Below are 16,513 nucleotides of genomic sequence, written 5' to 3'. Positions count from 1 at the left end.
TCCCATCCCTCACCCTCCGCTGCCCCCTAGTGCCTATTATACAGTACAGCCGCCCCTTTCCTAACCCTCAACCTCCGCTGCCCCCTAGTGCCCATTATACAGTACAGCCACCCCTTCGCCACCCCTTACTGCTCTCTTTGCCCCACAGCGCATCGAGGGGTCGCTGTTTCCCAGCAGGCTGCACTACTTCAGCCAGGCCGTCAGTGGCGGGACAGATCTGACGAGGGACGGACTCCCAGATATCGCGGTGGGAGCACAAGGGCAGGTCCTGCTGCTGAGGTGAGTTACTCTGTCGTTGCACTGCTCCACATGGCAATCACAGGCCTTGTCCACACTACAGAGCTTTTTTTAATAGAAGTTATGTCAGCGATCAAGAGACTCTATAATTTCTTCGCTATTGCATGTTCACATTACCCTCCTTCTGTCGGCAGAGCTCATCCACACTTGGTGCTGTAGCATTAACAGTGAGAGTAGTGCACTGTGTGGGTACCTATCCCAGTATGCATCTCGCCTCAGCCCCTCATGGGTGCTAGCTCAATGTTCTGTGATACATTATCTCCTGTCCCAACATTCCATGGTCTTCCGATCACTTTTAGTAGCATTTTTAACACCACCTGTTTACTCTGCACCCACCATCTCTGTGTGAAAGGATGGATCCTGCAATACTCTCTACTGTTATGGTCACTGTTATGAACACATCATGGCTCATCATACAGTATATCATGAGCTCCCAATCTGAACAGCAATCAGAGTTGCCTGACCTGCTGTGTGCAATGGAAAGAAACAACACCAGATTACTTTTGGCATTCATGGAGCAGCTGAACACGGTGGACCATTGCTTTTGGTCTCAGGAGACAAGCACTGAGTGGTGGGATCGCATCATTGTACAAGTCTGGGATGACGATCAGTGGCTGCAGAACTTTCAGATGCAGAAAGCCCCTTCCTGGAACTGTGTGCGGAACTCGCCCGAGCACTGCGGTGCAAGGACACCAAAATGAGAACAGCCCTCTCAGTGGAGAAGCACGTGGTGATTGTTGTGTGGAAACTGGTGACTCCACACTGCTACCAGTCAGTCACGAATCAGTTTGGAGTCAGGAAGTCGACCATGGGTGCTATGTTAACCCAAGTGTGCAGGGTCATTAATCGCATCCTGCTACGAAGGACCGTCACTCTTGGCAATGTGCGTGAAATAGTGGATGGCTTTGTGGACGTGGGATTCGAAAAATGCAGCAGGGCACATATTCCAATTTTGGCCCCGGACCATCTTGCGATGGAGTATATCAATAGAAAAGGGCACTTCTCCATGGTATTGCAGGCACTTGTTGATCACTGCAGGCATTTCACTGACATTAGCATGGCGTGGTCCAGGAAGGTGCATGACGCACGCATCTTGAAGAACACTGGTCTGTACAGAAAGCTGCAAGCAGGGACTTTCTTTCCACACCAGAAGATTCCAATGGGGGATTTTGAAATGCCCATAGTGATCCTGGGAGACCCTGCCTACCCATTACAACCATGGCTCATGAAGCCTGACACAGGAAACCTAGACAGCAGCAAGGAGCACTTCAACAATAGGCTGAGCAGGTGCAGAATAACCCTGGAATCTGCGTTGGCAGATTAAAAGCGCGCTGGCGATGCCTTTATGGCAGGTTAGATCTAAGTCAGAAAAAGATTTCAATAGTCATAGCACACTTCATAATCTTTGTGAGGCTAAGGGTGAAAAGTTTCCCCTGGGGTGGAGTGCTGAAGCAGACAACCTGGCTGCTGATTTTGAGCAGCCTGATACCAGGGCTATTAGAGGGGCACAATGGGGGGCAATTTGAATCAGGGAGGCTTTGAGGCAAGATTTTGAGATTGCAAACCAGTAATGTATATTTTTATACAGCAATATGCCATGCTTCATGTAACTCAGTTATCTTATTTGGCCTCGCACTTGTGATTCCTGACGGATTTGTAGTAAGCAAATGATTAGAATTCATGTATATGTTACTAGCAGCAACAATCACTATGTGTAGGCATGGGCGGTCATTGAACCGCAGGCTCGGGGACGCTAGCCCCTGGCCCAGCCCGCTCCTTCTGCTCCTGTGCCTACCCCTCCTATCCCCCCCTTCCCTGCCAGAGCCCAGAGGCCCCCCCACCCAAGCCCTGGTCCGTCTGACTGCCTCCAGCCCTGGAACGCCGGGTGGAGCACCCCCCAGGCTTGGAGTGCCGGGCAGGCAGCGTGCCCCCCAAGCCTTACAGGGCTGGGAGGGTGGGCAGTGTGCCCCCCCCCAGACCTGGAGTGCCAGGTAGGCAACGCCCCCCCCGCCCCCAGCCCTCGAGCGCCGGGCATGCAGTGCAGCCCCCAAACCCTAAGCACTGGCTCCAGCTTCCTGGCGTCCCTGGCTGCAGGCCGGCCCCCATTAGCCCCAGCCCCAGACTGGGGCCCCGGCCAAGGGGGAAGAGCCACAGCAGAGTGCGGCAGGAAGCAAGAGGGGACCTGGGGGTGAAGCATGGGCAGGGCCATGCAGGGCTGCTTGGGGAGACTCAACCTTCCCCAGCCTTTGATACCCGCCACCCATGCATGTAGGACACAAATAAAGTTTGGTTATCTTTCAGAGAGTTTGTTTTTATTAAACGCCAGTTAACATACACAAAAGGCTTGGTGGGAGGGGAGATAAGAGTGCAGGGAAGTGGAGTCTCTCATAACTGTGCATAAGTCCAGCTATCAATTTGGAAGCTGTCTGAAGGATTAGAGTGAATTGGATCCTGAGACATTCCAGGAAGTTGCAAGGAATGTTTGGGAGGAGTTTGGGGAGGGCATGGAAAGCAGTTTTGTATCGGCTACGGGGGGGGGGGGGGGGGGGGGGGGGGGGAGGGGTGTTTTGTGGGGGGGGGGGGGGGGGGGGGCAGTGGGGTGAGCATGCATCTGTTCTGCCTGGAGTGTGATTAGGGACTTCAACATCTCTGTTTGCTCCTCCATCACTTTTATCATCCTCCCATGGGCCTTTACAATGTACTTCTCATGCCCTTTCTGTCCCGTCTTCCCATTTCTCTCAGCACCATGCATTCTTTTTTTTTCTGACTCAGAGAATTGGAGCACCTCTCTCAACATGTCCTCCTTGTTCCACTTTCGTTGCTTCCTTATCCGGTGTAGGTGCTCTGCCGGTGTGTAGTGGGGTCCCCTGAATGCCACAGCTGCAGATGCACAAGAAACAATGCACAGGAGCATGATTGTTAGTTCACGTACAGCATTGAATCATTACAGTAAAATACACCTCTTGTAACATACCAATCACTTTCTCAATGTCCCTTGGCAAGCACACATCTCAGTGAACACCCTAAAGATGTTGAGTATGGCCTAGGTGGGGATGGGGTGGACATTTGAAATGGGGCAAAGGGTGTTGATGAGGCTTTCAGAAGATCAGTGAAGGTGACTGGGGACAATATTGTAAGTAGTGCCACCATTTTCCACATATGGGGGTCATTGAACCTGATATCTCACTCTTGAGGGTAAGCAAGGGCGCATCTACTGCATGCATCCAGGTTCAGACCCGGTCCCTATGCTGCTCACCTGTGTGCCTCTTTGGTCCCTGCACAAGTGATTGCCAAGTGGTGCGAGAAAGTTTCCTACAATGGGGAAGGAACAAAGCAGCTCTGCCAGGGAACCTTTGGCAGAGGATTGGCAAGTACCTCCAGGGTAGTTTGCTAGAGATCTCTCTGGAGGATTCCCATGAAATCTGGGTGTAGATCAACACACTGTTCCACTGCACTGCTAAGCTGCACAGGGAAATGTGCAGCACACAGAAACAGAGCTAGTCTTGCATATTTCTATCTCTTCGTTCGCCCACTACTACAGTATTCAGAGCAAAGGACAGCTGTCCGCCATGTAATCAAGCAGTATCTGCTCAAAAGATCACTTACCAGGGGTCTCTTCTCCTGCATCGTACTCACCAGAGACGAACTGCCTGGACTGTCTACATCCCTCTTGAGTGGAAAAGAGCTCCTGACAAGCCGTGGGACCAGACGTAGAGTTCACAATGTCCTGCAACTTGACCTCCTCATCCACGACTTCGTCCTCAGGCTTAGGTCCACTTTCCATTCCCTCTCAACCCACCAAAGTGTCCACGGGGCTCTTTGCGGTGGAGGTGGAGTTGCCACGAGGATGGTGTCCAACTCCTTGTAGAAGCAGCAGCTCTTGGGCGCAACACCGGAGTGAGGGTTTGCCTCCCTCGCCTTCTGGTACACCTGCCTCAGCTCCTTTATCTCCGCTCTGCACTGCACCGTGTCCCGATTTGTAGCCCTTCTCACAGAAGCCATGAGAAATGTGCCCCTAGGTCTTGAAGTTCCTATGGCTGGAACAGAGCTAGGACTGGACAGACTCCTCTCACAATATACTCAGCAGATCCAACAGCTTCACAGTGGTCCAAGCGGGAGAGCGTTTGCCTCGTGGAGCTGCCATGGTCAGCTGAGGAGATGTGATGTGAGCTCTCCACACTGAGCAAACAGCAAGTGGAACTTCAAAAATTCCTGGGCCTTTAAAGGAGGAGGGCGGATGCTTGTTTATGTGGCCGCAGAGCAGCGGGGTTCGAACCACTGATTAGTGCAGTCAGGACGTAGGGTTCCCAACTTTCTAGTCGCACAGAACCAAACACCTGCCCCGTCCCCGCAGCCCCACCACCCATCACTACATTCCCCCTCCCTCAGTGTCTCACTCTCCTCCACCCTCACTGACTTTCACTGGGGTGGGGCAGGGGTTGGGGTGCAGGAGGGGGTGAAGGCTCTAACTGGGAGTGCAGGCTCCAGGGTGGGGCCAGAAATGAGGGGTTCAGGATGCAGAAGGGGGCTCCGGGCTGGGTCAGGGAGTTGGGGTGCTCGAGGGGGTTAGGGGGTGAGGGCTGTGGCTCAGGTATGGGCTCTGAGGTGGGGCTGGGGATGAGAGGTTTGGGGTGCAGGAGGGGGCTCCAGGCTGGGGGGTGGGGTCGAGGGATTTGGCATGAGGGAGGGGGCTGTGGGTTGAGGCAGAGGGTTGGCGTGCAGGAGGGGGTGAGGGCTCTGGGCTGGGTTTGGTAGCTCTGGGGTTAAGCTGGGGATGAGGGGTTTGGGGTACAAGAGGTGGCTCCGGGTTGAGGGGGGCCCGGGACTGGGGCGTGAATTTACCTTGGGCGGCTCCTGCTCAGAAACAGGCAATGCTGGAGCTGGTGCTCGGGGCAGGGGCACTACGCAGAGCCCCGTGGCCCCCCACCTAGGATAGGTAGGGACTAGCCTGCCTTAGAGACGCAGTACTGCCGACTGGACTTTAACGGCCCGGTTGGCCGTGCTGACTGGAGCCGCCAGGGTGCCTTTTCCACCAGTTGTTCCAGTCAAAAACTGGATACCTGGTCACCCTATCAGGAAGAGCATTGTGGAAAACCTCCGGGAGGCAAATTATAGCGACATAACCAAACACAGTCTTTACACTGGCACTTTGTCAACAAAACTTTGCCGCCAAAAGCACCATGCCTCTCGTCGAGGTGGTTTTATGTTGTTGGCAAAACAGGAGAGTTTTATCACCAAAAGTCACATTCTAGTGTGTAAACCTCCACTGTTTTGTGGACAAAAGCTGCCTTTTGTAGAAAAAAAAACTCTATAGTGTAGACAAGACCTTAGTATACTGTTTGAGTGTGACTGCTGCCCCCTGCTGGAGAATGGCACAATGACCACTCTGCTGCTCCCTTCTCTGCCCCGCAGCATCTCCTCTAGCAGAGCTGCGTGTCCATAACCAATCTCCCTGGGGTGCTGTGAGCACATCCAGGCTGGGTGGGAGGCTCTGGGGAGGGAGGGGGCCTGGCCCCATTGCAGAGAGCAGATGGGTGATGGTTCTGTTCCCCCGATGGCAGGTCCCGGCCGGTGCTCAGAGTCGGGGTCTCCATCAGCTTCCAGCCCCCCACGATCCCCACCTCGGCCTTCGACTGCCAGGGGCAAGAGCAGCTCAACACAGAGGCCAGCAGGGCAGAGGTCTGCTTCACCGTCACTAAGAGCACCATGGACAGCCTAGGTCAGACCAAACCCACCACTGGCTCCCCTCTCCCCCGAGCCAACCAGTCCTCTGCCCTGGGGATGGATCGGAGCCAGCGCCCCCTAGAGGGGAAAGGCCCCGTGTCCCATTTCCCCTTAAGGTTCCCACTCTCAGTGTCTCTCTGTCCCTCGTTTCCCCTCCCCCGTAGGCGAAATGATCTCCAGCATCATCCAATACAGCCTGGCCCTGGACCCCGGGCGGACGAAGATCCGAGCCACCTTCGACTCCACCGGCCCCGTCCTGAGCAGGGAGCTGCAGCTCGGCATTGAGAAGAAATGTGAGACGTACCGGATAACAATACCTGTGAGTGTGGGGGGGTCCCAGCTCCTTCCTCTCCTCCTGTGTCTGGTCCTCCAACCCTGCCCCAAATCACCCAGAGAACAAATCTCTCTCTGGGTCCCACACAACCCCCAGTCCCCCTTTTCCGTCAGGGGACCGAAGTGTCTCTCTGTTTCCCCAGCTCTGCCCAGAGGACACCGTGACCCCAATCACCCTGCGTCTCACCTACACCCTGACAGGGGAGCCCATCGCTGCCGCCAGCCGCCTCAGACCCATCTTGAGCGAGGACTCTGCGCCGGTGTCTACAGGCTCGGTAAGGTGCCAGAGCCAGGCCCCACGCTGGGTCTGCTGCAGGGATCGAACCAGTGACTGTGGGGTTTGAAAACAAGAGTCTGGAAAATTAAGAGGCAGCAGCAGCCTCCTAGCCGCCTGTACTCAGCGCAGCCACTAGAGGGCAACAAAGATGGATGCTGAGTTTGCCTTGGCATCTCTCCTCCCTGGAAACACTCCAACCTCTCCCCAAAGCTCCCAAAATTTCTGTCCAAAACACAAAATATTTTGGCTAAAAAAAATGATTTTTGCGGGACAATTTTCAATACTTATTTTGGCCAGGGCCCCCTAGAGGGGACAGACCCCATGTCCTGTTCCCCATCCCCCTGAGCCAGCCAGTCCTCCAGCCATGGCACCACTATAAGTGTGAAACCGCTGCTGGGCAGAGCGTGAGGAGGAAGAGTGTGTCTGGGGGGGGGGGACTGATGATGGGCTTAGCTGTCCCCCTGTGCAAAGGACTGGCAGGTGCTGGGGTAACAGGAGGGTCCCTGGGTCCCTGCAGTGGCGCTTCGGCAGGTGGTGCTGCAGCCCCCTCCCCACCCACTCTGATCCTGCTCTCCTGCGTCTCCCCCCAGCTCCCGTTTCAGAAGGACTGTGGCATGGATGGCCGCTGTGATGACCAGTTAGAAATCTCCTTCAATTTCTCTGGGTAAGTGACTGAATCTTGCCCCCAAAACGCTTACCATGGTGGGACGCGTCAAGCTTGATCACACCTCAGATCTTCAACATCCAGCTGGAGATCTTGTCAGATTTCCAGTTCTGATGGATCCTGGGTGGGGGGGTGTGAAGGGTTGCCCCGCCCCGCTCCGGGCTTTCCCCTGATGTACTGGGGTACCACTGAGCCCGCCGGTTCCACCAGCCTGGGCTCCCTTATACTGTTCTGCTGGGCCAGGCCCTCAAGCCTCCTCCAGCACACACCCAGGTAGGGACACACTCTCAGAAATCTGTACAGCGTAAGCTCATGAAAATCGCCCCCTCCCTCAGTGGGGAGGATGATATGCACAGCTTTTTACCCCCAGTTATGAATTGCACAAACTGGTTTAGAAAAAACAAACACAAGTTTAATAACTAAAAAGGATAGATTTTAAGTGATTATAAGTTTTAGCAAACAGATCAAAGCAGATTACTGAGCAAATAAACAGACATGCAGACTAAGCTTAATACACAAAAGAAACTGGCTACAAGCAGTAATTTCTCACCCTAAACGTTGTTTTAAGCAGGTTGCAGAGTTTCTTGTAGACAAACCACTCTTGCTTGCAGTTTAGAACCCCAGATATTCCTTTCACAGGCCAGACACCTCCTAGCCTGGGTCCAGTCCTTTCTTTCTCAAATCAGTCTTAGATATTTTCAGCAGTCATCTTGAGCAAGGATTCAGTGGAGATCCGGCCCTGATTAACTCACTTCCCTGCCTTATATAGGACTTACATGTGGTGGGAATCCTTTGTTTCTCTGTTTGATCCCCATGCCCTATTTGTGGAAAAATACTAGCAGTCCAAGATGGAGTCCAGTACCAGGAGACATGATCAGATGACCCTGCAGTGTCAAAGCAGCCATAAATCCTCAAGAAGACTTTCCAGGAAGGTGGGAGATTAGCATCTTCAAAGTCCTATTGTTCTTGTGAAAGTTACTAGTGCCCCCCCTTAACAGCTAGCAGCCGTTATGTCAGCCAGCGGCCATTAGGGGGAAGCAAACACCTCAAGTACACAGTAGCCTGAACCTTTCAACTGTCTTCCCTTTCAAGGCCTTAAGGTAGTTGAAGCTGGTCCCAAGCCGGTTTTCATTAACCAGATAGCAAAAGCACGGGTCTGACAACCACCAATCAAGTGTTAACACGGCAAGGGCCTTTGTCTAAATGTGTATAAAAAATCGGTAAAATATGTGTAAAACAAAGTCTTTGTACCAAGGTGCAAATCTCTCCTTTCTTCTGCAAAATAAAGCAACTCTTCCTTATCCCTGTCTGGCTGTTATTAGCTCTCAGCTAGGTGAACCCGATATTTCGGTAACATTCTGCCTAATGACCCACTGACTAACCAGCCAGACTGATTGCATTTTCACTGGTGGGCGTTCCCCAGGTGCAAACCCACTTGTAATTGTTACATAGTCAATATTCCTAACTTCAGATACAGAAATGATACATGCATACAAATAGGGCAATCACATGCAGTAAATCATCACCTTTCCAATGATACTGCACATGACCCATCTTGCATAAAATACAACTTAGTTATGCCATATTCATATCACAACATTATCTTTATAAAGAATATGGAGTGTAGGGTCACAGGGTGCACTACTGTGGGGAAGATGCACCCCTGGAAGCTCACAGTGCTGGGCTCCCCGGCTGGGCACTGCTGGAAGAAGTTCACAGAGCGGCCAGGGAGCTGCCTTGAGGAAACTCACCCCTTTCTCCCCCCTTAGCTTGAGCACCCTGGTGGTGGGGGTCACCCCTGAACTCAATACCACCGTCTCCATCCAGAACCGTGGGGAGAATTCCTACAGCACCACAGTGCAGTTCTTCTACCCGGCCGCGCTGTCCTACCGCCGGGTCCTGCTGCTCCAGGTACCCCAACATACACCAGGCATGAGGGGCAGGCTCTGCAGGGGGCGCCATGCTGCAGGGAGTGTACAGGGAGCTCAGCAGGAGGTGCTCTGCTACACGGAGTGGGCTGGGGGCTCGTGAGGGGTGCTGATCTTTAGAGAGCAGGCAGAGGGCTTGGTGGGGGCACCGGGCTGCAGGGAGTAGGTGGGGGACTCGCCAGGGGTGCTGAGTTGCAGGGAGAAGGCAGGGTGCTCGCCAGGGTGCTAAGCTGTGGTGAACGGATGTGGGGGCTTGGCAGGGGCGCTGTGGGCTGCGTCTCTCACTGGCTGGTCCCTGTGCTCAGTCCAACAGGAGGGCCATGGCCATTAAGTGCAGCTCGGCCGTGAGCTCCGAGGAACAGATTCAAAGGAACAGCACCTGCCACATCAACCACCCCATCTTCTGGAGTGGAGCTGAGGTAGGGATGGGCCTTGGACATCCTCCCACAACTCAAGACCATGCCCCAGCCCTGAGCCCTCTCCCACACCCCAAACTCCTCTTTTCTGGCCCCACCCCAGAGCCCACATCCCCAGCTTCTATCCTCACCCAACCCCCTGCCCCAGCCCAGTGAAACTGAGTGAGGGTGAGGGAGAGCGAGTCACTGAGGGAGGGGGGATGGAGGGAGGGGGCGGGGCCTCAGAGAAGGGGTGGGGTAGGGGAGGGACCTCAGAGCTGGGGCGGGTCAAGGGTGTTCGGTTTTTGTGGAATGAGAAAGTTGGTAACCCTAGTGTAAGCCCAGCTGTGGGCAGAGAGGGGAAGTTCCCTGGGGTCAGCCCAGCCCATGACAAGAGATGTGCTGGGGAAAGTGCCCGAGGAGCCCGGCAAGTCAGTGCAAACAGAGCCCTGAGGTCACTCCGGGGCTGCAAACCAAGGGCCAGACTTGCGGGGCTGGAAATCAGGCCCCACTGGGGGAGAGAGGGGAGGGGCTGTTACCTCACCCCTTTGGGGTCCTTAAAAGGATGGTTAATGGGCTGTTGCCATGGCATAGAGTGGGTTGAGGTCTCTGGATCCCAAACCGGATGAGCGCTGTCTGTGGACAGGGACAGGGTCGTGTTAACACCTTTGCCTCCCTGGACCCATTTATTCCATCTAAGTTCATACAACAGTCCCCCTGATCCCCTGTGCCTGCCCCGCCCCCGCAGGCTCTGGCAGTTCCCCAGACCCTGACTCTCACCGCACCTGTGTTTTCCAGGCCGTCTTCATTGCCACCTTCGACGTCTCCCCTGAGGCCGACCTGGGGGACAGGCTGCAGATCATGGCCACCGCCAGCAGGTGAGGGTGCAGGGAGTGGCAGGAGGGCCGGGCAGGTGGAGTGGGTCAGGACGCAGGGGCTCCCATTTTTCCTGGGGCCCCCAATTGGCTGGGGCCCCTGGGCATGTGCCCCATTGGCTAATCCACCACGGGGGTGGGGGCAGTGGGAGGGGGCCATGCATGGAGCAGGGCTGTGGCCTGTGGTGCAGCCTCCCTGCACAGTTATCTGCCTGCGTCCCCTCACATCTCTCTCCTTTGCCCTCCCCTCCCCCCAGTGACAATGGCGGCCCCATCACCGAGCACATGATTCACCGGGCGGAGCTGCCAGTCAAGTACGGCATCTTCATCATCCTCACCAGGTAGGTCAGTGTGGAGACAGAGGGGAGAGCGTCCCCTGCTGGGCCCTCATCCCCGCTCCCTGCACCACAGTGCCCCCACCCACCGCCACTCTCCAGCCCCATCCATCACACTCTCATCTCTCTCCTTCCTTCCATCCTTTTCCTCCCCCAGCCATGAGGAGTCGACCAAGTACGTCACCTTCTCCACCGAGGAGGCAGGGACAAGCGTGCCAGTGACACATCGGTATGAGGTGAGGCCGGCGGCACATAGTGTGTGTGTGGGGGGGAGAAGGGACAAGGAGGGGTCTCAGAGCAGCTTCCAATGAGTCTCCCAGGTACGAGAGCCCCCTAGGATTGCCAATTTCTACTCACACAAAACTGAACACCCCTGCCCTGCCCCGAGGCCCCGCCCCTACTCCTCCCATCCCCTTTCCCTCCATCGCTCGCTCTCCCCCACGCTCACTCTCTTTCACCGGGCTGAGGCACGGGGTTGGGGTGTGGGAGGCGATGAGGGCTCTGGCTGGGGGGTGCAGGATCTGGGGATGAGGTGTTTGGGATACCGGAGGGGGCTCAGGGCTGGGGCAGAGGGGTGGGTTGTGTAGAGGGGTTCAAGATCCCAACGGCGCTCTCAGAAGCGGCCACCAGCTCTCTGCAGCTCCTAGATGAATAGGCAACCAGGGAGACTCCATGTGCAGCCGTCATGCCTACAGGTGCCACCCTCGGAGCTCCCATTGGTCACTGTTCCCAGCCAATGGGAGCTGTGAAGCCGGACCTCGGGGCGGGGGCAGTGCATGGAGCCTCCCTGGCCATCCATGTGTCTAGGGGCTGTAGGGATCTGGCGGCCGCTTCCGGGAGCCGCACGGAGCTAGGGCAGGCAGGGAGCCTGCCTTAGCCCTGGTCCCCTGCTGCATTGCCAAACTACCAGGGTCTCTTTTCGACCGGGCGTTTGAGCCAAAAACCAGAAACCTGGCAACCCTAGAGCCACCCAACACCGGGCGAGGGATCCCCGTGTGTACATCACCAGAGCCCCTCCCCAGAGGCAGAACTGCCTGAATGGGATCTAGTGGGTTAGAGCACAGAGGGCTGGGCAGGGAGCCAGGACTCCCGGGTTCTATCCCCAGCTCTGGCAGTGGAGTGGGGTCTGAGGGTCAGAGCAGGGGCTGGAGATCAGAGCTCCTGGGTTCTCTTCCTGCAGTGCCCTATGGCGAGTCTGTTTCTTTCAGGTCAAGAACCTGCGGCAGCGAAGCGTCCCCGTCTCGGTCATGTTCCAGTTCCCAGTGGTGCTGAGCGGGGTCCAGGTGTGGGATGCCTCTGAGGTCGTCCCCTCCAAGGTACCTGCCTCTCCCTGCCCTTGTGTGTGTGTGAGATGGGCCCAGTGACACCTGCTCTGCCCTACAGCGCCCCCTGCTGGGACAGGCTGCCTGGGGGGGATAGGCCACATGTTCCCCCGACCCCCCCCCTCGACCTTCCCCACAGCCAGCCAGTCCCCTGCCCTGGTGCTGGATTGTAGCTGGTGCCCCCTAGAGGGGAAAGGCCCCATCTCCCCTTCCCGCCCCCGTTAACACTGTGTCTCTCTCCCTCCCCAGCCCCAGCTGGCTCAGTGCGCCAGTGAGGCTGAAACTCCCGGTTCAAAGGACTTTGTGAAGCAGATGAGTGAGCGCCCCCTGCTGGTGAGTACAGGCTGGTGTGGATCCCAGCAGCCCCTTCCCCTCCGCACTAACAGAGACAGCAAGTTGGGGGACTGGGCTGGAGGAGGGACCCCTGCTATAGACAGACCCAGACCCTCATGGCCATGCTGAGCCCCTGCACGCCCCCTGCCTCACCCGGTGATATCCTTCCGCCCCCAGGACTGCTCCGTGGCCACCTGTAAGAAGATCCGGTGCAGAATCGCCTCCCTGGAAATGCAGCAGCCGCTGGAGTTCATGATAAAAGGAAGGGTCGGCTTCCAGTGGGTCTCCCAGGTATGAGAGATGCCTCTGCCTCCCAGCACCAGGCGAGAGATGCTCCCCATGTGAACTGCCCCCATGCCTCACCCCAGAGGTGGATGCATACAGTTCCAGACAAGGGATCCCGGTGTGAACGGCCTGTAAATTGTTCTGGTTTCCTCTGGGCTGACGCTCTGGGCTGGTTTGTGTCATTTCTGGTCAGGGACGGTGAATTTCTCTGTTCCAGACTCAGCAGCAGAAAGTGAGTCTGGTGAGTGAGGCCCGGATTGAATATGAGGAGAAGAAATACACCCAGAAGGAGGGATTCGTCCAGCGCCAGGTACCAGAGTGACTGCGCCCGGGATAGAGAGAGCATCGGCTAGTGGTTACAGCTGGGATCCAGGACTCCTGGGTCCTGCCCCAGCTCTGGGAAAAAGTGGGGTCTGGTGTGTTAGAGCAGGGGCAAGTGATGGTGCCAGGACTCCTGGGTCCCCATCTCACAGCCAGGGCCGGCTCCAGGCACCAGGCACCCAAGCTGGTGCTTGGGGCGGCACCTGGAGGGGGGCGGCGGCGCAGCGCTCCGGCCCCCGGGGAGAGCAGGGCCACAGCAGGGCTCGCCTCCCTCCCCCCGGCGCTCTGGCCGCCCTCCCCCCGCCCTGCCGGGGCTCGCCGCCCTGCGCTCTGGCCGCCGGGGGGGAGAGCCGAGCCCCAGCCGGGGCTCGCCGCCCTCCTCTCAGGGCTCCGGCCGCCCTCCCCCCCGGCGGCGGGGGGCCGGCCGGAGGGTTTTTCGCCTGGGGCGGCGAAAAAGCCAGAGCCGGCCCTGCTCACAGCTCCTCTCCCCCAGGTGCAGACGGTGGTGGAGCGCTCCGAGGCCTATAATTACCTGCCCATCATCGTGGGGAGCAGCGTGGGGGGTCTGGTCCTGCTGGCTCTCATCACCGCAGCCCTCTACAAGGTGAGTGGGGCTGGGTAATGGCAGCGGCAGCTCCAGGCACCAGCGCTCCAAGCGCGTGCCTGGGGCGGCAAGCCATAGGGGGTGCCCTGCCGGTCCCTGCGAGGGCGGCAGTCAGAATGCCTTCGGCGGCATGCCTGCGGGAGGTCCACCGGTCCCGCTGATTTGGTGGCAATTCGGCGGCGGGTACGCCGAATCCATGGGACCTGGGACCTCCCGCAGGCAAGCCGCCGAAGGCAGCCTGCCTGCAGTGCTTGGGGCGGCAAAAAAGCTAGAGCCACCCCTGGGTAATGGACCCCTCCTCCACAGCCCATCACCCTGGGGGCGTGGCCTGTGGCTCTCCCAGCTGGTGGCGGAGGTACAACGGTTTTTCCTTCGTGGGTTCTCACAGCCCGTCCCTCCCACTCCACCACCATGAGCCTGTCTCCTTCTGGCTCTCACCATCTCCCCTCTCTGTCTCCTTCCAGTTTGGCTTCTTCAAGCGCCAGTACAAGCAGATGATGGAGGATGGTGTGGAGGGTGAGGGGCCTGGCCCGACCCAGAGCGCTGCCGCTGGAAACCCCCCTGCTTCCGATGCCCCCAAACAATAGCCCCCCATGCGCCAGTGCCCCCAGCTTCACCTCTGTCTGGGCTGCTTCACCCCCACCTCATTATGTTGCCACCTCCAAGATGCATAAAAATTGGTCACTGGCCACCCTCCTACCAACAAAATGCATCCTAGTGCCAACTAGAGCCAGTCGATATTCAAATTAGGCTTGGAAGACTTCTCTTGATATTTTTATAATTTTTATGGAGAACGTTGAAGTTCCATTTGTTGGGACATGTTAGGGTTAACTAAGAGACATCGGAAGCTGCTAATTTGCTGACATGGCATTAGGGGACAAAGGCATATGTAGGCTGTCGTTTTTATGTTTAATAAATAAGTTGCCATTTTTTCCCCGTGGCTTGTAAGAATTTAGAAGAATGCAGCTGCATGAGAAATGTAGCAGTCGAATAATGCCCTTTGTGTAAAAGAAGGTAAAAGAAGTGTTATTTCCCTGTCCCTTCCTTTTCCAGCTATATAAACCGGCCCTGGCTTATGGCCCCTTTCTCCCTCCCCTGAGAATTGCTGACCAGGGAGATTTGTGGCAACAGATTGTTGCAAAGAAATGTATTTTCAAGGTAAAAATGTCTGTGTAATATGAGTAATGCTGTGCACAATAGATAGTCTGGGTTTACTAACAGAATTATTACTTAATAAGGGTTGTGGCGGTGTTGTAGCGGATGTAGGCATGTACATACTAACTTAGACAAAAAGAATGTGCTGTATCTAATTCAGTGCTTACTCGACAGTTGGGTCGAGGGGAACAAGTATTGCAATAAAGAAGCTCGTACTCAAATCTGCCTTTTGGGTCAACCTGCTTTTTTCTTCTAACATCTGATGTCACGAATAGGATCCCAGGGGAGAGTCGTGCCTGATCACCACGTCTCGCCATGGATTCAACGAGTAAGTTGAACAGGCCATTTTACTGCAACCCTGGTTAAAAAGTTTATTAATAAACTGGTGGGGAGATAGAAGGTCCTTATGTGGCTCCCTCTGGGGATTGTCAGGATTGGCCAGCCATCCAGGGGTGGGTGGAAGCTTCCCTGGCATCCAAGTGCTCCCAGGATAAGAAAAAGGCTGTTTTGTTGCAGGCTCTGTGTGAGGGTCTGTCAGGTTTAGGGGAGGAGGTTACAAGTCTTAAAAGCAAAGTTGCTGAAGAACAGAGCACAGTAAATCATCACATCTGCTGGCAGTCAGAATGGCTGAAAATCTATGGATTATTTTAATCGTCTTAAGTCAAAGAACCTGACCCTCAAGGGTCAAGTAGATGCCTTAAAGCAAACTTCTTGTTCCCCTGCCCCCATTTCTCTCCCCCTCTGCCTCCCCTCCTGCCCGCCCCCTCTCTCACACTTGGTTTTCTGAAGTTTTAATGGATGGTACTTTGGATACTTAGTGAAAAGTTTGTTTGGACAAAGCATGACAGAAGTCTGCTGCATTTCATTAAAAAAATTTAAGTAAAATGTCCATGGGTGACTGTCATAACTATAAAGGGAAGGGTAACCGCTCTCCTGTGTACAGTACTATAAAATCCCTCCTGGCCAGAGACTCCAAAATCCTTTTACCTGTAAAGGGTTAAGAAGCTCAGGCAACCTGGCTGACACCTGACCCAAAGGACCAATAAGGGGACAAGATACTTTCAAATCTTGGGGGGGGGGGAGGCTTTTGTTTGTGCTCTTTGTTTTGGGGGTTGTTCGCTCTTGGGACTAAGAGGGACCAGACATCGATCCAGGCTCTCCACATCTTTCTGAACAAGTCTCTCATATTTCAAACTTGTAAGTAAACAGCCAGGCAAGGCGTGTTAGTTTACCTTTGTTTTCTCAACTTGTAAATGTACCTTTTACTAGGGTGTTTACCTCTGTTTGCTGTAACTTTGAACCTAAGGCTAGAGGGGGGTCCTCTGGGCTCTTTAAGTTTGATTACCCTGTAAAGTTATTTTCCATCCTGATTTTACAGAGATGATTTTTACCTTTTTCTGTAATTAAAAGCCTTCTTTTTAAGAACCTGATTGATTTTCCTTGTTTTTAGATCCAAGGGGGTTGGATCTTGATCCACCAGGAGTTGGTGGAAGGGAGGAGGGGGGATGGTTAATTTCTCCTTGTTTTAAGATCCAAGGGGTTTGGATCTGTATTCACCAGGGAATTGGTGAAGGTCTCTCAAGGCTTCCCAGGGAAGGGAATTAGTTTTGGGATGGTGGCAGCGGACCAGATCTAAGCTGGTAGTTAAGCTTAGAAGTTTTCATG

At 55.2% G+C, this 16,513-nt stretch overlaps 1 protein-coding gene across 1 annotated transcript in view; it reads left to right on the top strand.

Moving 5' to 3' along the window:
- The window catches only part of LOC115271353 (integrin alpha-D-like), a 26,897-nt gene extending 12,617 nt beyond the window's left edge, over positions 1-14,280 (top strand). The window contains exons 5-20 of the mRNA XM_029913290.1: positions 149-279; positions 5,859-6,016; positions 6,186-6,340; positions 6,498-6,629; positions 7,222-7,295; positions 9,065-9,206; positions 9,529-9,642; positions 10,417-10,496; positions 10,751-10,834; positions 10,986-11,064; positions 12,037-12,144; positions 12,400-12,483; positions 12,661-12,774; positions 12,986-13,078; positions 13,583-13,693; positions 14,158-14,280. Of these exons, the coding sequence (XP_029769150.1) occupies positions 149-279; positions 5,859-6,016; positions 6,186-6,340; positions 6,498-6,629; positions 7,222-7,295; positions 9,065-9,206; positions 9,529-9,642; positions 10,417-10,496; positions 10,751-10,834; positions 10,986-11,064; positions 12,037-12,144; positions 12,400-12,483; positions 12,661-12,774; positions 12,986-13,078; positions 13,583-13,693; positions 14,158-14,280 (1,782 nt within the window). The remainder of the gene's footprint in view (positions 1-148; positions 280-5,858; positions 6,017-6,185; positions 6,341-6,497; positions 6,630-7,221; positions 7,296-9,064; positions 9,207-9,528; positions 9,643-10,416; positions 10,497-10,750; positions 10,835-10,985; positions 11,065-12,036; positions 12,145-12,399; positions 12,484-12,660; positions 12,775-12,985; positions 13,079-13,582; positions 13,694-14,157) is intronic.
- The last annotated feature ends 2,233 nt before the right edge of the window (positions 14,281-16,513 follow it).

This window comes from Terrapene carolina, unplaced genomic scaffold (genome assembly GCF_002925995.2).
Source record: "Terrapene carolina triunguis isolate 2854851 unplaced genomic scaffold, T_m_triunguis-2.0 Scaffold571, whole genome shotgun sequence".
Taxonomy (NCBI): Eukaryota; Metazoa; Chordata; order Testudines; family Emydidae; genus Terrapene; species Terrapene triunguis.
This window is presented reverse-complemented; position numbering and strand designations above follow the sequence as displayed.